Source organism: Rousettus aegyptiacus, unplaced genomic scaffold (genome assembly GCF_014176215.1).
Source record: "Rousettus aegyptiacus isolate mRouAeg1 unplaced genomic scaffold, mRouAeg1.p scaffold_m13_p_16, whole genome shotgun sequence".
Classification (NCBI taxonomy): domain Eukaryota; kingdom Metazoa; phylum Chordata; class Mammalia; order Chiroptera; family Pteropodidae; genus Rousettus; species Rousettus aegyptiacus.
Genome location: NW_023416291.1, coordinates 53,954,843 through 53,979,404, shown reverse-complemented (window position 1 = coordinate 53,979,404; position 24,562 = coordinate 53,954,843). Strand labels below are relative to the sequence as shown.

At 64.0% G+C, this 24,562-nt stretch overlaps 1 protein-coding gene, 1 long non-coding RNA gene and 2 pseudogenes across 6 annotated transcripts; 2 read left to right on the top strand and 2 right to left on the bottom strand.

The window, feature by feature from the left end:
- Positions 1-1,684: 1,684 nt before the first annotated feature.
- LOC118612532 lies at positions 1,685-1,803 on the bottom strand (annotated as a pseudogene).
- A 1,297-nt stretch (positions 1,804-3,100) lies between these two features.
- LOC118612483 lies at positions 3,101-6,483 on the bottom strand. 2 transcript variants are annotated; one of them, XR_004955001.1, is made up of 4 exons: positions 5,985-6,483; positions 4,536-4,597; positions 4,321-4,449; positions 3,101-4,210 (listed from the first exon to the last, which is right to left on the bottom strand). It is a non-coding gene; the product is annotated as an uncharacterized LOC118612483 (long non-coding RNA). The 2 variants fall into 2 exon arrangements; XR_004955002.1 differs by having other exon boundaries at positions 6,164-6,483.
- Positions 4,656-4,774, top strand: LOC118612689 (annotated as a pseudogene).
- LOC107498910 (secretory carrier-associated membrane protein 4) lies at positions 6,372-23,338 on the top strand. Of its 4 annotated transcripts, none has more exons than XM_016122614.2 (7): positions 6,372-6,451; positions 12,834-12,881; positions 14,209-14,337; positions 14,582-14,738; positions 15,670-15,771; positions 19,853-19,970; positions 21,631-23,338. In XM_016122614.2, the coding sequence occupies exons 2-7, from the start codon at positions 12,875-12,877 to the stop codon at positions 21,808-21,810; spliced, it is 693 nt and encodes a 230-aa protein (XP_015978100.2). In that variant the 5' UTR covers positions 6,372-6,451; positions 12,834-12,874; the 3' UTR covers positions 21,811-23,338. The 4 variants fall into 4 exon arrangements, with proteins under 4 accessions (XP_015978100.2, XP_015978088.2, XP_015978078.2 ...); XM_016122606.2 differs by lacking the exon at positions 6,372-6,451 and adding an exon at positions 6,708-9,344; XM_016122602.2 differs by lacking the exons at positions 12,834-12,881; positions 14,209-14,337; positions 14,582-14,738; ... (1 more) ...; positions 19,853-19,970; positions 21,631-23,338 and adding an exon at positions 10,181-12,827 and having other exon boundaries at positions 6,379-6,451.
- The last annotated feature ends 1,224 nt before the right edge of the window (positions 23,339-24,562 follow it).

Here is a 24,562-nt window from a genome sequence, read left to right as displayed (position 1 = left end):
TTCAAATGCGACCCGCTCAGAGAGCCCTCCCTGACCACCCCCCGGCCAAAGTCCCTACCGCGTCCCATCACCCTGTTTCTTTCCATCAGGCCTTGCCATCTCGGATCATTTTACTGGGATACTTTCAACAAACACCATGCAGATGGACACTTCTTCCACCTCAGCTCACCCGTAACGCATTTACACACACACCCCCGCCCCCTGGGGCTGGCCCGCTCCTCGTGCACGCAGTCCCCTCTTGCTGGACACGGAGGTGGGTTCTGGCTGCGGCCAGAACAGAAACGGCACGTGAGGCATTTCACAATCTCGGGCAGGGACCTTCAGGGAAGATTCCTGGAAGCAGAGGCTTCTAAAGAGAAGGTCTCCCAGCTGCGTCCGGGAAAACGGCAGCCACAGGCACCCCTGTCTGAAACACGCCGCTGTAGGAATGGAGGACCACGCGGGGGTGAGGGGGCAAGTGATTTTTTTTCTCTTCTTCATGCTTCGACGTCTTCTGAGTTTGTTTTGGTTTTGCTTAGCGAGGGTTGCGATGCACTATTATGGTCAGGAAGAGACCGAAATAAAACTAGATGGCAAAAAAAGAGACTAGCTGTTAAAAATGTATGCTTACACTTCTCAGTAGGTACCCAAAAGGATTGATAACAGGGACTCAGAGACTTGTACAATCACGTTTACAACAACGTGATTCCCAAGAGCCAAATCTGTGTCCACGGACGGATGATGGATAAACATCCCGGTCCATTCACATGATGGAATATTATTCAGCCTTAAAAAAGAGAGAAATTCTGACACCTGCTACAACATGGGTGAATCCTGAGGACATTATGCTCAGTGACATAAGCCAGACATGAAAGGGACATCCCGTGTGATCCTCCTCTTGTGAGGTCCCCAGGAGAGTCAGATTCAGACAGAGAGTAGATGGTGGGTGGCTGGGCAGGGGAGGAGAGTGAGTGTGTAATGGGGACACTGTGTGGGGACAGTGTCCCCACACAGTGTCAGTTTGGGACGATGAGAAAGTCTTGGAGGTGGCTGGGGGGGACAGCTGCACTACATGTGAATGCGCATAAAGCCACCGAGTGTGCACTTACAAATGGTCGGGATGGTATATTTTATGAAAAGCATACTAAACCACGATAAAATAGATAAATAAAAGTTGATGAAACCGCAAGGTTGGGGGAGCCCCCGGTGTTCAGGGAGGTGCCAGCTTCATGGGCTGAGACCTGTGCAGTCACCCAGGGCCCTAAGTTCGGAAGGACCCCACCCATGATTTACGCTCTGTGGCCGCCGTTTTGAAATTTCTAATGATTTTTTAACCAGGGGTCCCGTATTTTCATTTTGAACCAAGATCTGCAAATGATATCGCCAGTCCTGATTTGTGAGAAGGGCCGGGAAGCCCAAGTTCAAGGTCCAGGCCTCCGGGGCTGGTGGAGAAATGGCCTGATGTGCAATGCAAGTAAGTGGTCTCAGAAGGGAGAGAGTGAGACCCAGTCAGGAAATGCACTCCTGACACAAGCCAGGAAGGAAGTGGGGGATCCTAAAATAGCGCTGGTCGCCCAGCTGATGGGTGTGGGGCAGAGAGGTTGGACAGGGCTGCACCAGCTCCGGTGGCACAGTGGCCTTCCTGAGGAAGCCCCTTCCCAGGCCCCAGGCCCTCTGCCTTTTTTTTTTTTTTTTTTTTTTTTTATGCCTGCAGTAGCTGGTCTTCCCAGGTGGTCTCCCATCCAAGTACTACCCAGGCCCAACCCTGCTTAGCTTCCGAGATCAGACGGGGTCGGGCTTGTTCAGGGTGGTGTGGCTGTAGATCACGAACCATGGCTCCACTGGGGCGCGAAGCCAGGACCTTCTGTGTGTAAAGCAGATGCACTAACCGCTGCACTACGGAACCACGTCCACAGCCCCTCTGCTTTGGTCTGCACAGCCAGACCTCGCACCCAATCCCCGGGAGTCGGATTTCGAAGCAAAGAAGCGGGTGCTGGGAGAACCACCCCTGCAGCCTGTGACAGTCAGGGTTCTCCGGAGAGACACAGCGCGCGGGCGGGTCGGGATAGAAACAGACGCACGCAGGCACAGATTTAATAGGCGGACCTTGCTCACACCCCTGCGGAGGCTGAGAGGTGCCACGACCCGCCATCTGTCCTCCGCAGACCCGGGAGAGAGAGAGTGGGGCGGGGGGCGAGGGTGCGAGCCCAGGGCAAGGGCGGGAGACGGTGGACTGCCTGGCTCTCGTGCTCAGACCGGAGGGCGGATCCCCACCTGTCCTCAGCCTTTCTGGGTCCAGTGTGGGGCAGGCCCGTGTGCTTACTGAGTCCACTGTTCAAATGCTAATCGGAAACCCCCTCACAGAGACGCCCAGAGATAATGCTTGAAAAAGTAAAGATGTAACTTACAGATTGCAATGTGCACAGGCTCCAACCGTGCTGCTTCATTAAACTGCACAAGTACCGGTAAAACCGTGGATACGGTAGAAACGACCAGTGGGTACCAGGGGTTGGCGGCGGGGCGAATGGGTGGAGCACGGAGGAGTTTTAGGGCGGCAAAAACACTCCGCGGGGTCCTGCAGCAGTTGGCATGTGCCGTTGGTTACACATTCGTCCAAACCCACAGCATGTGCGACACGAACTGAGAACCCTGACCTGCGCTACGGGCATTGGGTGACAATGTCAGGCCCATGCAGGTTCGTCCTTGCGCGAGGCTGCTCGGGCCGGTTCCAGTCCGGGGCTGTGGATGCTCACACGAGCCTTCCGCCGGCCGTAAGCACCGGTGTTACGGGCCGCCACACCACAGGGCCGGCGGCGTCCACAGTCTGCTTTTCTCCCAGTGCTGGAGGCTGGACTCAGAGGTCGAGGGGTCAGCAGGGCTGGTGTCTCCTGGGCTCTCCCCCCCCCACCGCGTCCTCAGGTGGTCGTCCCTCTGTGCGCGTCTGTGTCATCTCTTCTGAGAAGGACACGGGTTGTGTTGGATCCAGGCCCACCCCGATGGCCTCATGTTACCTTCGTCACCTCCCTAAAGACCCCGTCTCCCAATACACCTGCATCCCGATGTCCTAAGAGTTAGGACCTCAACGTGTAGCTTTCAGGGGACACATCCAGTCCATAACAGGCACCTGGCCTCTCAGGGGGTTGATTTCCGAGGTTGCAGAATACACGTGAGTTCAGCTGTCATTGAAACCACCCAGTGGCTTCCCAAGTGGCCAAGCTCTCCGGTCTCTTGTCCTCCGCGTGCCCCTGTGCTCACCAAATGTCACCCACGGGGACACTCCCAGTTAAACAGGGCCTGCCTCAGTGCCTTTGTATGAGCCGTCCCCCCTGCCTGGAACGCTCTTCCCACAGAAAACGTCTCGTCATCCGGGGCTCGGGGAAAGTGTCACCTCTGCAGAGATGCCTTCCCTGACCACTCTGGTCCCCGTGACCTGTGTGCAGCTCTGTAGAGAAGCTGCATCAGAAATGACCTTGTCTCTAGTTTATCTGACTTGGTGGGTCATAGGCATAAAATAATGATTGTTTCCCCAATAGCTGAGCCATCAGGGAAACGGGACCTGCAGCACAGCTAGGTGGCCCTTCACACCGCACAGGACAGCCGTACCCAGAAAGATAGGTAATAATGGGCATCGGGAAGGGGGTAGGGACATCAGAGCCCACACACGTGGCTCATGGGCTTGCGCGTAAGACGGGGCAGCGTCTCAAAAGGCTGAATGCAGAGTCACTGTCTGACCCAACAGAACCCTTGCCCAAGTTCCCCTAGGAGGACTGCCGTGTCCTCTTGGCTCAGGGCTGGGTCTCTCAGCCTCGGCACTAGTGACGTGTGGGTGCGTGGTGCTTGGTTGTGGGGTCTCCTGGGAATTGTGGGGGCTGGATGGAGCAGCACCCCTGAAGCCAGGTGCTGGGTCTCTCTGACCCACAGGGGCCAGGGGCAATGTGGCTGTGGCTGTCCTGGAAAGAGCTCAAATCCTGCCTGGGACCAGGAATTCATCGTTTCCTCCTTTGGTCAGTAGGTGGCGACATTGACCGTTTGATATTTGGAGGGTGGCAAAGAAGAGCGCAGGGCCGGGCCTGGGGATGCCTGGGAAATCCCATCCGTCATGCAAAAATAGCGACAATGACATTAACAAACAACAACGACAGCACCTGTTCATGGGCTTCGAGTGTTTGCTCTCGGCCAGGCGGTGGGGATCCGCGGCAAAAAAACCTTCGGTCCTCGTAGAGCAGACAGTCTAGGTAAACAACAGACCACCAGAGAATCAGTACTGGGAAGACTCTAAAACGAAAGCCAGTCCAGGAGAGAACAGGACTATTTGTGATGGGGGCCCCCCTTCCTCGATACCCCAGTTCCATGCGGCCAGGGCTTTGGGGAGAATCAGTTGGAACCACGTGCCCCGCGAGGCGCATTTCCAGTCCCACGTCGAGTGGAGAAGTCATTTCAACACTTCAGCACTTGTACTGTCCCAGGGAACTGTAGTAAGAATTAAACGAGATAGTATAAGGAGTTGTGAACCAGAACGGTGTTTGGTTGCAAATAAGCACTCTGTAAATACTCACCCTTATTAATCGGTAATAATGGTTTTTAATGTTATTATCTCATTAGTGTCAGCCTCTGGGACCTAAGAAAGCAGAGAACTGGGTGGGTTATCTATAGTGGACATCAGGGTTCCATAAGGGTTAAAGGGCCATGCCACCCTGAACAAGCCCGATCTCATGTGATCTCTGAAGCTAACCAGCGTTGGGCCTGGTTAGTACTTGGATGGGAGACCACCTAGGAAGACCAGGTGCTGTAGGCATATTAAAAAAAGGGGGGAGCTCTTAGCAAAGAGGTCATGCTTTAGAATTTGGGTACATTTGAGTTTGTTTTGGGAAACGAATGTTTTCTGGTGGGATGAGTGACTGATGGTCGGTGGCTGATCAATTCTGTGTGCGTGTGTGTGTGTGTGTGCATGATGGGACCACAGGGCCCTCTAAGAGTCTGGTTAGTTAGGTGGGGATTAATTTATCAAGAACCTGTTGGGGACAGTAAACCTCTGGGAAACAGGAGATGGCATTTTCCCTTCCTCGTCAGGGTCCAGCGGGCTTCGATCTGCCTTCCCCGGGCAGTTGAAGGAAGTCCCGCTGCCTTGCCCCAGGTCTGGGAAGTGCCCAGGCTGAGGATTGCCATAAAAGCAGGAAGCACCTGGGGCCCATAAGACCGTCATGGCAACTTTGGAGCATCATCGGTATGATGAGCCAAATAAACACAGGCCATCCAACTTGGTGCCTCCCTAGGTTCATTTGTTGACTGTCTTGCAGACAGGGACAAGCTTATGGCCACCCAGCTGGGCAGCAGCTGACCCAGGCTTCTGACCAACTCCAGGGAGCTTTTCGCTGCCACTAAGCTTTCAACCAGGGAACCGATTCCAGTTTTTCCAACCTTTTGGTTCTGGACATGAACCTGTTGCCATGAGTTTCAAGTGTCATGTTACTTGTGAAGGATGTTGGAATCAAGACAAAAGGGACCGTATTGGTCAAAGCTCTTGGTGTAAAAAGGACCGAAATCATGACTCAGATCAGCTTAAAATGAAGAACAAAACAAAACAAAACACAGGGAATGCGAAGGTTTTCCTGACTCAGGTGAGGCTGGATCCAGGTGCTCAAACGGTGCTGTCCCAGCACAGAGCACTCTTTCTGGGGTATGTCCTCTGCTGTTGTGGCTTCACTCTCACGTAAGCGTTGGGTTGTAAAAACGGTTCCCGGCAGCTTGTGCCCTGCAGTGTGGTGTGTTGAACAGCATCCCTGGCCTACAAGTCTTGATGCCACTTGCTGCTAGATGCACCCTGTGGCAGCGACAGCTACAAATGTCCCCAAACAGTGGCCTCGACCCTTTGTGGTTGGGGGGATAACCTGCTCCTGGTTGAGAATCACTGGGTTACACCTGTTTAACTAAAATGAATAACTGGATTTGCCTACAAAATTTGCATTCCCCCCCCCCGCGAGAATCAAACGGCTTTCATTGCCTACTGTACAGATGCGAAAACTGAGGCCAGGGGTCCGCAGGAGCCCCAGACCAGAATTGGAAGCTGGCCCCATGCACTGGGGACCGCCCCTCCGGAACCGCGTGGCGACAGCAAACTTGGCTCGGTGAGTGACTGCAGCGGGTGTTGTATGCCCCTCTGCCTCAGTCTCCCCACGCTGCTGACCTCCCAAAGGCCTGATTTTCCCCGCCCATCCTGTTGGGTCTCAACTCCGGAGTCAGCGCTCGACCGGCAGTCCCATAGGTCACACGAGCAGCCGCGCGGAGGGGGCGGAGCGAGGCGGCCACGCCCGCGGGATTGTGGGAATTGTAGTTCAGGCCCCGCCTCTTACTCGCGCCGACCCCGCCCCTGGAACTACGCTCCCGTCGTGCCCCGCGGCGCCAGGCGTAGGCGGGGCTGGCGGGCCGGTTGCTAAGACTTGGTGAAGCGCAGAGCTCGATCCCGCGTCCTCAGGTAAGCGCGCGGCCCCGTCGTCTCGGGCTTTCGTGGCCCAGGCTGCCGCGGAGGGCGGGCGGGTGCGGCCACGCGGGTCTCGGCATTGGGGGCCGCCGGCCGCGCGCGCGCGCGCAGGGGCGAAGGGACCGCCGGCCCAGCCTCACGCACGCCTCGGGCGGGCCGGGGAAGCGTCGCGTGTGCGCGTGCGCGCGGGGCGACCGGGCCTCGAGACCCCGCTCCTCGCGCCCGTCGCCCTTCTGCGCGTGCGTGCGCCCCTGAGGCCGGGCGTGGGGACCCCGTGCGTCCAGCTGCTTCCGGCGCGCCTTGCCCTGGGGTCATCTCGGGCACACCCTGCCTCGGGGCTGCACCTTTACCAGCTTCACGGCCTTGGGCGAAAGTCCCCAGTGTTTCTATGAGTCCTGAACATCGTGATCATTCCTCAGATTCAGGGGAAGTGTGAACTTGCGAGGCCTTTCCTTATACCGCCCCAGGATAAGGGGTCTCTCCCACACCCCACAAGCCCGAGGTTCTCGGAGGTGCGCGGAAGGCCCTCCAGGGTGCCAGGTTCACCAGGTAAACACGCAGGGCGCCCCGTTAAATTTAAATGCCATGCAAGCAACGAATAATTTTTTTAGTGTAGATTGCACGGGACACACACTAAGAAATTGCCCTGTTATCTGGAATTCGAATTTATGGGGTGTTCTAGAAGTTACTCGTCAGCTGTGCTGTGCAAGTGACAGATAACTGGGAAGCTTGTTAAAATTCAGATGGTGGTCCCCTCCACTCTTGGCGAGCTGAGACCTGGAAACCGCATTCGAAACCGGGCACGTCTGAGACTCCAGCACTAGTTGTTCCTTCTGCTTGGGACTCCCTACCCTTCCCTGCCTGCCTTCCAGGCCCAGCTGTGGGTCACCACCTCCTAGGAGCCCTCCTGGACTCTGTTGCCACAGCCAGGGCACTGGGCCTCTGAGGAGCCGTCAGGTTGTTTACCACCCAGGACTGCAGGGCCTCTCATGGGTTTTCTCACTTCTTGCCCTACCAGCCTTGCTTGGTGGGGATGGATTTCCGTTGCACAGTGGGGTTTCGGGCAGATGCCCAAGGCGCTGCAGCCAGGAAACGGGGGGCCAGGACACGGCCAGGTCCAGACTGTTTCCTTCCTAATCCAGAAAGAAAAGACAAAGCCTCCTACCTGAGGCTCATGTTGTCCCCTGCAGAGCCTGACTCAGCTCACTGGATAAGCACTGGATCCCGTGTCCCTCTCAGAGCGAGTCCACTCTTGCTGGGACCCCAGGCGCAGCTCCCCCACCCACTGTCACCCGTTGTCCCCAGGAGTTCCAGTACATGCTCATTTTGTGGTGGGGTGCTGTGGGGGTGGGTGGCCCTAAGCTGCTGGGGAGCCTTGCAGGTAGGGGTCCGTCTCCCTGGTGTGCCAGGCCCTCTGGGGGCTGCCGACACAGTCAGGCCTCCCTGACTTGGATGGGGCAGGGGCATTGCAACACGGGATCGCGGTGTCCACGTAGGCTGCGGCCGCCCCCTGGGCTCCGGCGCTCAGGTGTTTTAGGAGGTGGTTGTACCGGGGAAGGGACTGAGCAGGGCAGGCCCCGTGGGGAGCTTGTGGGGAGGGCCGCGGGAGCAGTCGGGGCACCTGGAGCTGGGGTTTGCTCTGGTGCTTTGAGGACGGAAAGAGGAACCCAGGGTCGGCAGCTGCCGCTAGCCACGCTTCAGATCCCGGGTGCATTTCAGCAAAGTGTGTGTGCACAGAGGCTGCTCACAGGTGGGATGGCCCTCCCCACAGGGACGTGGGTGGGGGCTTGGGTGGGTCACCCACCGTGGAGCCTGTTTGTTTTAATCTGTAGAGGGGGCTCAGGACCTCCGTCTTCCCGATGGGCCTGGAAGGCAGAGTCCCTGAGCCGATGGGCACCAGCCGCGTGACCTGGTCCTCTGCCTCAAGGAGCCTCGCTTATCCTGTAGACGGGACAGTCCCAGGGTCTCCCTCCCAGGTCGTTGGGAGAAGTAGGGGAGCCCCCTCGTGGAAGCACGAGGACACACAGTGTCACAGTAACTGCAGCTGGCAGCGGCCGTCGAGGCGCTGTGCCTGTGTGGGGTCTGCTGACCTGCCATCCCCTGGGTGTCCTTCCCCCTGCCCGTTTTCTTCCACAGTGGCGTTGCTGAGATACAGTTCACCTTTAAGCGTCTGTGTAGGTGGTTTCTAGTATGTTTGAGGGTTTGTGCAACTGTCATCACTGTCTAGCTCCGGAACATTCCATCACCACAAAAGGAAACCTGTCCTCGTGAGCAGCCACGTACGTCCCTCCCGCAGTTCCTGTAATCCACTGCCCCACTTCTGTCCCTGTGGACGGGCCTGTTTGGACGTTTCGCACAGATGGAGTCACGCCCCACGTGGCCGTGCGTGCCCGGCTTCTCTCCCGGGTCTAATGTTGTCGGGCTCTGTCCCCGTGCTGGCGGTCGTCAGCCCTGTACTCCGTTTTCAGACCGGGTGACGTTCCCCTGTGTGGACGGACCGCTCGCTGTGTGTCCGGTCTTCAGTGGCTGGACACTTGGGGCATTACCACCTTTTGGCTGTCGTGAGTCCTGCCCACATGGACACGCGTGGACAGAGTTCGTGTGGACATGGGCTTCCAGTTTCCGGGTGCACACCTGGGAGTGCAGTGGAGTTGCTGGGTCACTCGTGACTGTTCTGTGACATTTCATCCCTCTTTCCCGAGAGCGGGCGGCCTGATTGGCAGAGTGCCGAAGGCAGCCTCTTTCATTTGTTGCTTGTTTTGTTTCGATCAGACAGAGGCTGCTCTCTTGGAGGGACAGACGAGGCTGTGTCTGTCTGTGCCCGGCGGACAGTGGGAGCTTCCACAGCCTGGGGCGGGCCATGCAGGCCACGCAGTCCTGGCATATGGTGAGCCGGGGCGGGTTCAGTGTTGGCACCGCGGGCCCGCCTGTGGGCACCCCGGGACCCCTGCCGCACGGTCCGCTTCTCGGGGCTGCCACCGGCACCCGGCTTCAGCACGTTTGCTGAGCTCGTCCTGAGCTTATGACACAGTGGTGGGCGAGGTGCTCGCATGCCCTCTGAAGGGCCCGGCCGGTAGCAGCGGGACCCGTGGGACCGAGGACTGAGCCGGGAGGCGCGTCACGAGCGATGAAAGCCCCAGTGACTTTGGCGCGCTCTTGTCCACGGGGATGGGACGGGGGACCTGGTCTGCCATGAGTTGCCAGAGGGCCAGGTCCTGGGTGGTCAGTGGCGCCCGAGGCTTCCGGAACCCGGTCGAGGTTTTCTGTGGTTTATCTCTGACGTCACCCAAGGCAGCCCTGACCAGGGGACTGGCCTGCGAGGCACACGTGACATTAAGTCTCTTAGAAGCCACGTTTTTGGAAGGCACAGAGCAGCAGGTGAAGTTGACGTGTTTCGCCACCCGAGAGCCCACGGCGTTTTCACGTCGACGCCTAGTCAACGTGAGAGACTCAGGCGGCGGTTCGTGTTCTTCCACGTTAAGTCCCGGTGACCCAGAGTGCGTTTCCGCTCATGGCACGTCTCAGAGGCCAGCGGGGCGGGGTCAGTGGCCGTCTAAACTCCGTGCGGACTGAGTCGGTAGGACATGAGTGGGCGTGACCGGCGCTGCATCTTACCCAGGACGAGCCCTCGCATCCGGCACGCGCCCGGGACGGACTCCTTGGCCCCGCCGGGCCTCCTGCCACTGGAGGATGATGCTCTGCTCCGATCTCTGTCTCCCACAGTCGGACCCGAGCCGAGGATGGAGCCCCTGGGCAGCATGGAGCGGCGTGTGGACGAGAAGGCCGGGAGCCCGGAGCGAGAGCCCGCGCCGTGGCAAGCCCTCCCGGTCCTGTCGGAGCAGCAGGCTGGGGACGTGGAGCTGGTGCTGGCCTACGCCGCACCCGTCCTCGACAAGCGCCAGACCTCGCGCCTGCTCAGGGAGGTGTCAGCGGTCCACCCGCTGCCCGCCCAGTCTCACCTCAAGAGGGTGCGGCCGAGCCGTGACGCCAGCCGCCCGCACGCGCTGGAGATGCTGCTGTGCCTAGCAGGGCCGGCCGCGGGCACGCGATCGCTGGCCGAGCTCCTCCCGCAGCCGGCCGTCGACCCCCAGGGCCTGGGGCAGCCCTTCCTGGTGCCCGTGCCTGCCCGGCCGCCCCTGACCAGGGGCCAGTTTGAGGAGGCGCGCGCCCACTGGCCCACGTCCTTCCACGAGGACAAGCACGTGACCCGCGCCCTGGCCGGGCGGCTCTTCTCAGCGCAGGAGCGGACGGAGATGGAGGCCCACATGGGGCGGGCCGTGCAGGCTGCGCAGCAGGCGGCTGCCAGGGGCCTGAGGGCCGTGGGGGCCGTGGTGGTGGACCCGGCCTCTGGCCGCGTGCTGGCCACGGGCCATGACTGCAGCAGCGCGGCCAGCCCCCTGCTGCATGCCACCATGGTGTGCATCGACCTGGTGGCCCAGGGACAAGGCCGTGGGACCTATGACCTTGGGCCGCACCCCGCCTGCTCCTTCGCCCCGGCCTCCGCCCCCCAGGGCGTGCGGGTGGGCTCTGTGCGCAAGCTGGACGAGGACACGGACGAGGACACGGACGAGGACGGCCTCCCTTACGTGTGCACCGGCTACGACCTCTACGTCACCCGCGAGCCCTGCGTCATGTGCGCCATGGCCCTGGTGCACTCCCGCGTGCGGCGCGTCTTCTACGGGGCGTCCTCCCCCGACGGCGCCCTGGGCTCCCGCTTCCGCGTCCACGCCCGGCCTGACCTCAACCACCGCTTCCAGGTGTTCCGCGGCGTGCTGGGGGCCCAGTGCCAGCGGCTGGATCCCGACACGTAGGCGCCGCGGCCCCGGGCCGCCCTCTGCTCTGCCGGCCACGGTCTCCTCGCAGGTCCTCGCGGGCCAGCGCCCTCCTCGTCCGGGCCTGGGTCCTGCCCGCAGCTTCCAGGGACGTTCAGTCCCGCCGTTGCTGCCAGCGCACAGGGCTGCGTCTCCTCTCGGCTGCGCATTCCGCTGGGCCGGAGCGTGGGCTCCTGCCGGACCTCGCGGACGGGCCCTCGGGCCCAACTCCTCCGGCCGCCTGCACCCCGAGCCCACCGGGATCGTGTCTCCTTGCTGCCAGCTCTGATCTGTGAAAATAAACACGACCCTGAAACCTGGTCGGTGTCTGTGCACAGGGTTGTGGGTGGCCTCGCCGAGGGCCCGGGCGTGCGCGGGGCTGAGTGGGCAGAGCTGCCTGCGTGTCCGGTCTGCGGGGGGGGCCTGCCAGCGTGTGTCTGGACTTAGCTTGCCCAGCAGCTTTTTTGGGGCCATCCCATTTCCTGTCCTTCCCAGGTCGCCAGAGGGTTCCCCGCAGGGGGCCAGCAGGCGTCTGCCACAGGGCGGCCAGTACTAGAACCGACATGTTGGCGTGGGACTCGGAGTGGGCCATTTGTCCATCCGGGAGACGTGCCGTGTGACCACACGGCACTGCAGGCTCCTGGGCCATCCCTGCCCCGAGCCCATCCTTGGACCCGTGCTGGCAGATGCTCCCAGCCCATGGGGCAGGGCCGGCGGGGGCGGGGCCCGCCGAGCAGCCAGCGCGGTGACGGACACCGGCAGGGAGGGCCAGCCGGGGCCGGGGGGAGCGTTCTGATGGGGCCGTTGCTGAGTCGGGGGTGAGCCTGGGGAACTCGGTGTCGCCGGACCCTCCTTGCCTGGACCGTGGGTGAGAAACTTGTCTTCAGTGCCTGACCCCAGGGACAGCTCCCTGCCTGCTCCGGGGCCAGGCGCTGGGGTCGGTTCAGGCCCAGCTGTGCCGTGAGGGCCAGGCGGGCCCCCCTCCTGGAGACGGCACCGTCCCCTGCAGGGCCCTCGTGGATCTAGCCGTTCCGCTCGGTTGTCCACGTTGGTGGTGGACTAGAGCGGGGGGCCGTCCTGTGGTGTGAACTCACACAGCCCCTAGGAAGGGCTGCTGGGCGCCAGGCCTGTCCCCGGGAGCTTCGCTTGGGTCGCAGTGGGGTCTTTGGCCCCGTGAGGCTCACAGGGGCGAAAACCGCAGCATCGCGCCTGTGACACGCCTGGGGTGACAGAGCAGCGAATGTGAGCCCAGGCGCGGGGCCCTGAGGTCGGGCTCTGCAGTCACAGCAGGCGCCCAGAACCGTCCGTGGGCAAAGGGTGGGGGACATGGTGGCAAGGGGCGGTGGGGGCCGGGCCGGGCCTTCCTCTCTGCCGTCGCAGGTGCTGCCCGGGGTCTCTGAGGGGAGGGACACACATTCGGGTGGCCTTTCGTGTCAGAGCCCAGAGACACCCGTGGACAGCCTGGGGGTCAGGACTCTGCTCACAGCAGCCAGCCGGGCCGCAGCGGGCATTGGGGTCACCCGGCAGCCGTGGGGACCCCCTGACTGTGGCTGTTTCCCCTCCAGGTGGCTGCAGGCTTCAGCCCCGCCAGGTCATCACCGCGGAAATGTCTGGTGAGTCTTGTTCAGGGCTCTGCAGTGGGGGATCCTGCGTCTCTGTCTCTTTGGGACATGTCCCTGGGTGGGTGAGCCCTGCGCAACCCCCCGCAGCCCCCCTCGGCGCACAGCTCACGCGCCCGCTCCCACAGTGGCACCGGGGCTGCCTCCCGGCACCGAGCAGACAGAAGCACCGGGTTCCCACTCGGGTCGTCACGGCCCGGCCAGGTTTCCGTCTGAGGCTGGTTTTGTCGTTGACACCCTGGGTGGCCCTGAGGTTTGGCACCAGGGTTCAAGCCTGTACGCAGGCGACACCTTCAATCCCCGGGGGGGCTGCAGTTAGGCGGCCTCGGTCAGCCCACAGGTGGAGGAGCTGGGTCCCCAGTCTGCACAGAAGAGCGAGGGCCACACGGCCGGGCGGCGGTCATCCGCCTCATCCTTGTTCCGGCCGTGCTGGCAGGGTCGACCACCAGGCTCGCTGTAGGCGGCCGCAGTGCGAGGTGAGGTGGTGGCCGAGGCAGCCATGGGACGGGGGCACCGAGGGGGCCTTGGGTGCCCAGTCGTATGGTGTGGACAGGGCCCGTGAGGGCTGTGACCACGTGGCAGGCTGTCATGGTGGGGAGACCCCAGGGTCTGGCTCAATGGGAGGCAGAGGCGGGAATGTGGCCCCTCAGGGCCTCGCCGTGGAGACGGGGAGACAGACGCGTCCGGGCCAGTGGTGGGGCCACACCCTCCCCCAGACTCCACCTCTGAGCCTGTGTGCAGATGCCACCCTGTGAGCGAGTCCCACCCCACCCCCGCCCTCCCTGAGGGCCCCCGCCCGCTCCTGAGCCGCCTCTTTGCAGCACTGGGCGAGGTCAGCACACAGCACATTACCCGTTGGTCACGGCGATTGTCGGTCCCCCAGCTGGGATGGCTACCGTTGAGGGCAGCCCGGCAGTGCTCAGGAAGCATGCCCTGCAGGGGTGGGTCCGAGCTGAGGCGCGCTGACCGGCATCGGGACAGCGCTGGGTTCCTGCTGCGGGTCGGACCTCGTCCCCGACAAGACATGTTCAGGTCCTGCCTCTGGGACCTGAGAATGGGACCTCGCTGGGGTATTTGTTAAAAGGGGGTCCCGCTGAAGTAGAGTAGCCATGGTCAGTGACAGGAGTCCTGATGTGAAGGGGGACCTCTGGACACAGACACAGCGTAGGGAGAGGCCAGGCGCCCGTGGAGGCAGAGGCCGGGGGACGTGGCACCAGCCTGGAATCCCCGGAGGCTGGCGGAGGCAGGAGGGGCCCTCCCCTGGCGTGTGGCGCAGGCCCCGGGCCGTCGCTCAGGGCGCCAGGGCGCGGTGTCCCCGCAGGAAAGGAGAACAACTTCCCGCCGCTGCCCAGCTTCGTGCCCCTGAAGCCCTGCTTCTACCAGGACTTCTCCGACGAGATCCCCATCGAGCACCAGGTCCTGGTGAAGCGCATCTACCGGCTGTGGCTCTGTGAGTGACGTGCGGGCACGCGGGCGCCTCCTGCACCCCGCAGGGGCCCCGTCTTCGGGCTGCGGGACCTGAGGTGGTGACAGGTGTCCCCTCCGAGGCAGTGGGTCCCAGGAGCTGGTGGGGCCAGCCGGAGGGGGAGCTCTGTCCCCCGGAGCCCCCTCTGGCCGTGGTCCCTGTGCAGAGGGCGGGCGGGTCCGGCGCCCGAGCCCCAGGCCTGGCTCAGCCCCCTCCCTTCCCTCCCCAGTCTACTGCGCCACCCTGGCCGTCAACCTCGTGGCCTGCCTGGCCTGGTGGATCGGCGGCGGCTCGGGAGCCAACTTCGGCCTGGCCCTGCTCTGGCTGCTGCTCTTCTCCCCGTGCGGCTACGTGTGCTGGTTCCGGCCCGCCTACAAGGCCTTCCGGTGAGTGCAGCCGCGGCGCCCACTCGGGACCCGCGCCTAGTGCCCCAGTGCAGGGCTGGGACCCGTCCCTCTCGGCCGTGCGGGCGACAGGTCCCCTCAGGGGCCGCTAGCTGTTGGGGCGCGCTTCACCTTTCGCGTGGCTTGCCTGCGTCACAGTCCAGCGTTCTTAGAGCCTTCACGCTCAGTTCCAGAACAGGCCATCACCCAGAAGCAGCCCCGTCTCCATCAGCAGTCACCCCGCCCCTCCTCAAGCCCCCGACGCCCAGTCTCCCGCCCCGTCTGTGGACGCGCCCGTCCTGGACACGGCACGCGCCGCGTGGCCTGAGCGCCGCGTGTTCAGGGGCCGTCCACGTGGTGGTGGTGTCAGCGCCGCCCCGCTCCACGGCCACGTTGCGTGGTTCACCTGCGTGTAGACAGGCACTCACCCCAGCCGGCCCCCCACTACGCAGGCTGGGCCCACATGGCGCCTAAGCCCCCGGCCCTCAGACTGAGCTAGGGCCCCTGAAGGGACAGGAAGTGGACCCACTCACATCCACTGGGGCCGAAGGGGGTCGCTGCTGGGGGGGTGGCCCGCCGGCAGCCTCGCACTGCGCGCAGCAGGCCTGGGGGCCGCCCAGGAGCGGCCTGCGTGGCCAGACACCCCCTGCCCCCTCCCGCCCTCCTTCCGTGAGCTGCAGGCATCTTGGGGCAGCAGGCAGAGTGGGGGGCACCTCGAATTCACGGGGCGCCATCTTCAGGTGAAGCCCTAGTCCCTGAGACAGGAAGTCTGCGTGCCAGCTGCAGTGGCGTCCTCAGGTGCGGGAGGGCCCCGTGGGTACAGCGTGTCCTCGGAGGGCAGTGTGCAGCAGCTCGTGCCGTGGCCGCGGGGGCCAGTGCCCGGGGACGGGAGCGATGCCGGGCCACCCTCACGGGCCTTTCCTCTCCTCTCCAGGGCTGACAGCTCCTTCAATTTCATGGCGTTTTTCTTCATCTTCGGAGCCCAGTTTGTCCTGACCGTCATCCAGGCCGTTGGCTTCTCAGGGTGGGGCGCCTGGTAAGTCGTGACCGTGGCCGCTGTGGCGCGTGCTGACTGAACGCGTGGCCGGCCTGCGTGGGCCCCGTGCCGTGACGCGGACCCCGCTCCCGACGCTGGAGGACGGCGAGGTTCCCGCGCTCTGCTGGCGAGTGCGCGGGCCCCAGCCCGGCCGGCCACGGGGCGCCGGCACCGTCCTCCAGAGTGCCCGCTTCCGGGGTGTCGTGCAGGGTTCTGCGGCTGCCACAACGAGGTACTCCAGACTGGCGCCCTAAGGTGAAACACGCTCTTATTTCCAACTTGGGGCCGGGGTCGCACAGGCTCTGCGGGCCACACCCGGGGGGGCGGTTCCCGGCCGTCCCGAGGCTCCGGGAGGACCGACTCTGGCCTCTCCTGGCTTCCAGAGGCGCCATGTCCCTGGCTCACGGCTCCTTCCCCCGCGTCACAGCCAGCAGCACAGCCTGGTCCGTCTCTAACCGTGACCCTCCCTCCTCCCTGTCACTCTGTCCTGTGTCCACTGGGAGAAGCGCTGCGTTCGTCCTGGGCAGTGAGAGCCGCGTGTGCCTGGCTCCTCAGCCGCGTGGGCGACCTGCTCCTCAGCCCCCTCACCCCTGGTTCGCTCCTCTGCTCGAGGCCGCTGCCAGGCCTCGCCCCCTGCGGCTCCCTGAGACAGCCCTTCCCGTGTGGTGACTGTGAGTTTCCCTGGGCCCCGGATCACGGCCAGTATCGTCTTGTCTGGGTCTGGAGAGCCGGCAAGGGCTTGTCTCAGGGACCCTAGGACTGCCCAGGTGCGGCTTCGTGGGAGGGACCCCAGAACTCAGCAGCGGTGGAACCCACAGCTGTGGTCGCTGCGGAGACCAGACAGCGAGTCGTGCTGAGGGAAAGGGTGGGGGGCGCGCCGAGGGCCCAGCCACAGCTCCCAGAGTCCTCTCCGGGTGGGCTTCGTTCCCCCCGGATGAGACGTGACACACTGCGAGGTGCGGTCCTCAGGGGCCTCCCAGAGCCCCAGCACCAGGGGTCCCACTGGGCGCCAGTCATGTGGGCACTTCTGCCCGGCTTGTCCGAGACCCCAGGCCCCAGGGGACAGCGGTGCTTGGCGTGACCCGCCTGTTTGCAGAGCGTTTTGGGCCGGGGCTGTCGGCGGGCGGGGGTGGCAGGAGCCTCCAGACACCAGTTCCAGCCTCCGCGGGGGGCCCAGCCTCAGCCTCTGTGCAAGCTCTTTCCTTTCTGGGGTCCCCACCACCCTGCTTCCTGTGCTGGACAGGTGGGCACAGCTTCCTCAGGGGCTGAATGTGCGGGGGGGGGGGGGGGGGAGGGTGCCGCCCAGCGCCGAGGCGGGGACCCCTGGGACGGGGCCGTTGCGGGGTTCGCCTTCGTGGGGGTTGGGAGGCAGCAGTGCCGATGATGGCGCCGCGTGCGCGAGCAGGCCGGGCCTCCCTGCCTTGCCTCCCGCCGAGCCCCAGGGCGGCGGGGATGGTGGACACCGGCTCCCGGCCTCGTCGCTGCCCCTGAGTCCGATTTCCTCGGTTGCTCCAGCACGCAGAACGGTGGGCTCTGCAGAGGGGTGTGGAGGACGGTGTGCGCGGCCACCTGGCTTCTGCGGGCCTTGGGGTCTGGCCCAGGTGCTGCGCTCTGCCAACTCTGCCAACTCTGCCGGCCTGCGCGCGCCTCCCCCCACCCCCCCCCCCCGCCCCGGCCCGGCGGTTGCAGTTCCCACGCTCACCGCCAGGGGGCGAGCGGCCCGCAGGCTCTGGTGGGAACTACCCGGTGGGGCCGGAGCGAGGGACAGTGGGACAGTTTCCTGTGGGGACACAGGCTCATCCCCAAGCAGAGGGAGTGCTCCGGAGCTCCCGTCACGGTCCCCCTCTGTGTCCTGCGGGCCCCTCACTCCCCTCACACTCAGATGTCCGTGGTCTCCTGGGCAGACCACGTGGATCCCCAAAGGGAAAGGCGCACGGGGTTGTGGGTGCGTCGCACGTGGCCGCGGCGCGGGCCCCCCACACCCCTGCATGCCTGTGCTGCCCTGCGCTCCTGGTCTCTAATTTAAGCAGCCTTCTGACCTCAGGTGCTCGGCGGGCGACACGCACAGAGATGGGCGGGGCGCTGCCACCCACCTCGCGTCGACCCCTTCACGCGCAGCCCCCACGCGGGCACGGACACGGCGCCGTTGCGCAGACGGCAGGCCGGGTCCCCTCCGCGCCTCCGCGCGCGCCCGCGCCCTGCTCAGGGCTCCGGGCGCGTCCTTCGGGCGGTGCGGGCGGGGGCCGGCGCGCCCCCAGCCCCGCCGTCTGTGGGTCCCGCCGTCCTGCGGCGCGTCCACGCCGGGGCCTGCCGGGAACAGCTCTGAAGTTCGTTCTTCAAGTGGCAGTCCAGTGTTTGTAGTGCAGCCGCAGGGTCCTGCAGCCAGCACCTCTGTCTAGTCCCAGAACATTCCTCTACCACTGAAGGAAACCTCACCCCCGTCGTCAGTCAGCCCCGCCCCCCCAGCCCCTGACGCCCACTCACCCACTTCCTGTCTGTGGACACGTCACGTCAGTGGAACCAGGCAGCGCGGCCTGCGCGTGGGCGGCTCTCCCTGAGCGCCGGGTGTTCAGGGCCCGTCCGCGCCGTGGTGAGGGTCAGCGGCGGCCCCTTTCCACGGGCGGGTGACGCTCCTCTGTGCAGGTGGACACGCGTCTCCTTGTCGTTGGCTGACGGGCGCTCAGGCCGTTTCTGTTCTCTAGCAGTCGGCACTGCTGCGAAGTTCCTACATGATTCTGCGGGTGCTTCGTGTCTTTTGGGGGTGCATCGGGTGGCGTTGCCGTGTGGCGCGGGGACGGGCTTAGCTCTCCCGCAGCTGTGTCAGTCTGCACCCCGCGCTTCCCTGCCGCACGTCCCGCGCCCTCTCCCTGGTTCCAGCCCGGGGGCCGCGGGGAGCACCTCGCACCCCCCCTTCCCTGCCCCGCCCCGCTCTCCGCCTCCAGGCCTCCTGCCGGGCTCCCGTGCCCCACACTGGGCTCTGGCCTCCGCATACAGTCGGGGTGCAGCGGGCTCCCTCGCCCGTTTGTAGCCGATCGAGGCCAGCTTGTCACCCGCTGTCCGGGTGCCATCTTCCTGGGTCATAACTGAACTCATTCTCTGAGACGCGGGCAGCTGCCAGCTCGCTCCTGGTGGGTCTGGGAGGCTGGCGCCACGGAGCAGGCTCCCCGTTCCACATCCCTGCCCGGGCACGCTCACCCTCCCCAGAGAGCTTGGCCTGGAGCCCTTACCCAGCCGGCACTCGTTCTGGGGCTCCAGATTCAGGGGGAGACCATTCGTCCCCAAAGCGACAGTCCCCAGCCAAACCAGCGCCTCCTCCCTTCCCGGGAGCCCAAGGGCATCACCCCCTAATCCCCAGACAGCGTCCTGCTGCCCGCGAGGCCTTCCCGCCCACCAGTGCCCGGCTCTGCGCGCGCCCCTCGGTGCGACGGCGCGCGCGAGACCGTCCGCTTGTTTCTCGGTGGAGACGGCCCCGTGGGATTCGTAGCGGTCGCGTCTCACCGGGGAGGGGCAGCAGGAGAGGCGGTTTCTCGTGTGTCATCTGAAGTTTCCTGACTCCTGAACCGTGCGATTTTATTACTTGATAAAAAAACATCCTCAAGAACACCGTGCTTCCCGCCGCCCCGCCCTGCAAGGCCGGCGTGGGGCACCAGAGGACGCCCCTCGCATGGGCCAGTGACGCGCGGGTGTCGTGGGACCTTGCTGTGCCGACCGAGCTCGGCCTCCCGCCTCCCGCTCAAGTCCAACGTCAGCTCAGCCCTCCGTCGCGTGGCTGCTCTCCCCGACCGAGGGCGCCAGGGCGCGCAGCTGCTGGTACCCCGGGCGGCGGCCGCGTTCTTGGGGGGGGGGGGCGGGGGGCGGAGGGCGAACACCCGCGCCTCGTGTGGGTGTGGCCCGTCGACCTCCTGAAGGGTGCACATGGCCGCTAAGGGGTGTCCGTCGCGCGTCGTGTCCTGAGTTCGCCGTCACCGCGGTCGTCCTCGTGCGCACTGCCCGGCCCTCGGCAGGCCGCGTGCCTCCTCCGCGTCGCAGCTCTCCGGGGTGCGGGGCTGCCGGCGCCCACGCGCTCTCTCGCCCCTTGCAGTGGTTGGCTGGCAGCGATCGGGTTCTTCCAGACCAGCGTCGGGGCTGCCGTGGTCATGCTGCTCCCGGCCATCATGTTCACCATGTCGGCCGCCATCATGGCCATTGTCATCATGAAGGTAAGTCCTCTGGGCCCTGAAATGTCCGGCTTCTCCCCACGCCTCCTGTCACCTGACCCTCCCGGCCCCGGGGACGCATGTCGTCCCGTTTCAGGAAGGACAGACTGGGTACCGGGGAAGTGATGTGACCCCTGGGGGCAGGGCAGACCCCTTGTGGTCTTGGCCCTCAACCTGTTGGTCCCGCCCACGTCTTCTGAGGAGGAAGGGCTTGGGTAACAGCCGAGCGTGGGCCAGTGGTAACCACGGCCGCCTTTGGGGTCCCGTGTGCGGGAGCCCAGCACACATGCGTCCCAAAGTGTCCACGCTGCTCTGCTTGGCCACCTCCGGCCGCATGTTGCCATTTGCACTTAAATTCAAGTCAGCAAATTTAAACGAAGCTCAGGATTCAGTGCATCATCGCGCCCTCGTCGGTGGCTTCGCGTCGACCGTCTGGGCTGCCGCGGAGCGCACCCCCGCACGGCACGCTCCTGCGTGGGGAGCCTTCCTGTGGGAGACGTCTGCGCCATTCCCAGGGGTGCTGGCCCCCTCAGGGTCATCCCAGACCCGTGGAGGCCCCGGTGATGAGGAGGTGGCCTGGCCGCGCCCCACACACCCTGCACGTGGGGTGCTGCGCGGGGCCGTCGGGGCTGGGTTTGCGTCCCTTCCTGCCTCCACGCCACGCTGTACCAGCCGAGGCAGCCAAGTCGAGGCCAGGTTCAGAGGCTGTGCCGGGTGGTTGGCGAGGACAAAGGGGTGCTCGGCCCCCCGTGTCTGCAGCCCAGCGTCCTTGTGGCCGGGTGGACGGTCTAAGGGGAGGGGCCAGCAGAAGCCATGGAGGTGCTTGAAGACACCACGGAGGAAGGCCAGCAAGACCTCAGGGCAGGGCCCCCCAGCAGACTTCACAGAAGGGAAGCGCAGGCAGGCGTCCCCCAGGCCGTGGGAGGGAGGGGCTTATGGGCTCAAAGCAGAGAGAGTTCCAGCAAAGTAGGTTCCGACGACCTCCTCTGCTGGGGCCCTTAGGGCCACCCAGGTGTGGGGATTCTCTGGGAAGACAGATGCGCAGAGCGAGAAAGGCAGTCCGTGTTGGTGGAAAAAGACAAAACCGTTCAGTTTCACTGATGATCAAAAGCTTTGAGTTGAGGAGCTGTCTTCTTCGTTATTGAATTTGCCAGGATTTCTAGAAATAGCACAGCCCGGTGTCCCAGAGCCACAGCCCTCCCGGATGATGTGGAGTTGCCGGCTCGTGCAGGGGTCTCTGTAGAGAAGGTCATCGCTTGTGTGCGCCGTGCGAGGTCCAAGGCCTGGCACTCCCGTGTCCAGAGGCCATGGGAGTGATTGTCGCACGAGTGACCTGCAGCTTCTCCGAACAGCGGGCGCTGCCCGAGGGTGCCCGGGACTGCCACCAGGCAGCAAGAGGGGCAGGGGGGCCGTCCACGGGGAGACGGGCCCCAGACCTGCCCCTTCCCAGAACGAGGCCATGGAGGCGGGCACCAGGGGCCACCGGGCTGTGGCCCAAGGCGGAGCCTTCTGCGACTGCGGTCTCAGCTCCCGTGCGCTTCCTGACGCTGCCGCAAAGACCGTTCTGCAGCCTTTGTCGTTCCTTTAAGGAATGCACCATCTGGACACGAGCCGCCTCTCTGTCCCCCGCAGCCACACTGGTCTCTGTCCTCTGCTCCCGCAGGTACACAGGATCTACCGGGGAAGCGGTGGAAGCTTCCAGAAGGCGCAGACCGAGTGGAGCACAGGCACTTGGCGGAACCCACCCTCTCGGGAGGCCCAGTTCAACAACTTCTCCGGGAACAGCCTGCCCGAGTACCCAGCTGTGCCCAGCTACCCCACCAGCGGTAGCCAGTGGCCTTAGGGGGAGCTGCTGCCCGCCTGCCACCGCCGGCCCACCTCTCCCAACCTCTCACAGCCCTGCTGGGTCCCAAGAGGCCACAAGTGGCCTTTCCCTGTCCCTCCCAGGTGGCGGGCAGGCCCCTCCCCCAGCCAGGACATTAGCCACTGCTCGTGGCCCCTAGGAGCTCCGTCAGCCGGGACCACAGACCACAGACCTCGCAGCCCTCGGGGACCCCTGCTCATGCTCATCTCACGTCTGAGAGCGGAGCTCCCGGCAAGTACTGCCCAGGGGCCGGCCAGCCCCCGCCGTCCCCCAGAAAGACGCCCCTCCTGTTCTTGCAAAGGTTTGGTCACCATGACGTCCACTGCGGCAGTCACCCCCTTCCCCTCAGGGTCTCGGGGGCTGACCCCAGCCTCCCCAGGGAGTCGAGAAGGCTGATGGCACTGAGGAGGGCTCCTGGTGTCCACCCCGCCCACCCCGACCAGGTTGTCACCCTTGCCCAGGAAGAGGGGGCCTCGGCATCAAGTTCCCGTCCCCTGCTGGAGACACAGGGACTTGACCTGCGGCCGGGTCCTCCTTATTTCCGTCCACTTGCAGCTGGGGGCTCTTGGACGAGCCCACAGGGACAGCCAGAGGCCAGCTCACTGCCTCGGCGGCATCATCTCAGCTTCTCCCTGTCCGTCTGTCCCGGGTGCTCTGCACCGGGCCGTTGGTCGCCACCCTTTCAGCCTTCAGTTGCCCTCCCCGAGATGCTTTCTTCCCCAGAACGGGGTTAAAACTGTCCCCTCACTGTGCGAACGGGAAGTCACGTGTGTCTTGACAGACGGCTCATGGCCCCGAGGCCCAGGCGCCGGGCTGGCCGCGCAGACTGACCTGCACGGCCCTTCTCTGGACGTGCAGGGGGAGCCGTGTTTCTCAGAGGAAGTGAGACGTGACGGGTCTCTGTGCCTCACGGAGGAGGCCGGACGTCGTCACCGCGCTCCCCGCTGCTCCTGGCACCCGCGGAGACGGAGCGGCCGGCGTCGCGTGGGCGTCTCCGCGGCACCTTTGTGCTCGGCGGCCGAGGGAGGCGTCCCAGTGGCCTCCGAGCTCCTGGCTGCCCACCCTATCGCAACGCGCCCCGCCGGGCTGCCGGCCTGCCCCAGCCCGGGGGCGGCTGGAGCGTGCTCTCACGCCATGCTCGCTCGCTTTGGCTTCTTGTGCCGAATGCCACTCGGTGTCCAAAGGTGGCCTCGGTCACTGAGGAGGCACCCAGGCCTGGGCCTCCGAAGGGCGAGGCTCCCCTGGATGGCAAATGGAAGCCCGGGGTCTCATAATGTCCCCAAGCCAGCCTCCCGTAACTGACCAGAGGCCCGCGCTCCACTAACCATGGGCCAAATCTCGTCATGACTGTGACGCCAGTGGTGACAGCCGGTTAGCCAGGTGCAGGACGCACAGCTGGACTTGCCCACAGCACACCCTCAGCTCGCTGTACTTGGCACTTTGGTAATGTCGTAGTTTTTGTTAAGTGAAAATATTCTGGAAATAAATACATTTTTTCTGCAGCAGACCGAGCCTCCCAGGGGCTGTTTATGGCATGTACATGTGGCGTGTTTGTGACACGTGTATGGTATGTGCGGGGTGCGTGGCGTGTGTGCATCTGTGTGGCGTGGCGTGTGTGGCGTGTGCGTACCATGTGGAGAGACGGGGTCCCCCAAAGCGTCCAGAGGGACTGAGCCGGGACTGCCTGTGGCTGTGACCTGCTCGTCCACGCCTCCCTGACAGTTCCTGCCCAGAGCCTCCCAGGTCAGCCTCTGGTCTTCAGCGTCTGTGTGGCCAGGGAGTGAGAGCCACAGCCAGGGGAGGGTCCAGCCGTCGCCCTCTGTGGAGCCGGACAGAAAAGTCAGAAGGAAAACAATGCCGCTCGTCTTTTTCGATGTTAAAATACAGTGAATTTATTTTTAAAGCACAGCAATCACAAACGTCTTTACAGCTTCTGTCTTCAGTCCCAATGCAGTCAATACTGGCACGCGCCTGGGAGAGGCAGGGAGGGCCCCGCCACCGAGCTTTCACCTCGTGACGCCTCGATCTGGGGCACAGCAGTTTTTCCAATTCAGCTGCTGCTCTCGGCTTCTGCTCAGAACAGTTTTGCCAGGTCCAACCTCGCAGCCGAAGCAGGGGGCCTCACCTAGAGCAACGCTGCCTCCAGAAGAGCCTGGGCCACGTCTGGGCCTCGCGGCTGTCACACTGGGGTGCTCCCGGCATCAGCGGGTGGGGCCGGGGTGCCCCCACAGAGCGCGACCTCCCCGGATGTCCGAGGCGTGGGGTCATGGGCGGATGGTGGTGGGGGAGACCTGAGCTAAAGGAAACCTCACTAGAATCCAGTAGCAGGACCTCCTCGTCTGCCAGCCTACTGTCACTCGCGGTGACCCGTCCCTCACCGCCTCTCCCACAGGTCCCTAACCTCCATGGCTCACAGCATCCAGAGGGAGAGAACTGTGCCGAGTTCCAGCCAGTGAGGATATGGCATCGGGCCCCACCTTGGCTTGAATGCCGTGCCTCTGCAGCCACGGGGGCCGGGCGGGGGCCGGCACCACCCACCCACAGATGGCGGAAGTGTTGGAGGTTCAAAGCCAGGGGATGGCAGGAAGTCCCTTCGCCACTCTAAAACTATTGCCCCCTGGGAGTGTGCACGTCGATGTGAGTCCCTGCCCCATGGGAGCAGGGCCCTCGCCACAGGGAGCGCTGGTTCCATCTCACGCGACAAAACTGGCGCACCCGCTCATGCCTGGGC

Excerpts from the sequence above, each read along its gene's own strand:
- LOC107498910 (XM_016122592.2), top strand. The coding sequence starts at position 9,065 with ATGGGCTTCCAGTTTCCGGGTGCACACCTGGGAGTGCAGTGGAGTTGC. Across the intron at positions 9,345-10,180 it reads CCACGCAGTCCTGGCATATG|TCGGACCCGAGCCGAGGATG; the intron begins GTGAGCCGGGGC and ends TGTCTCCCACAG.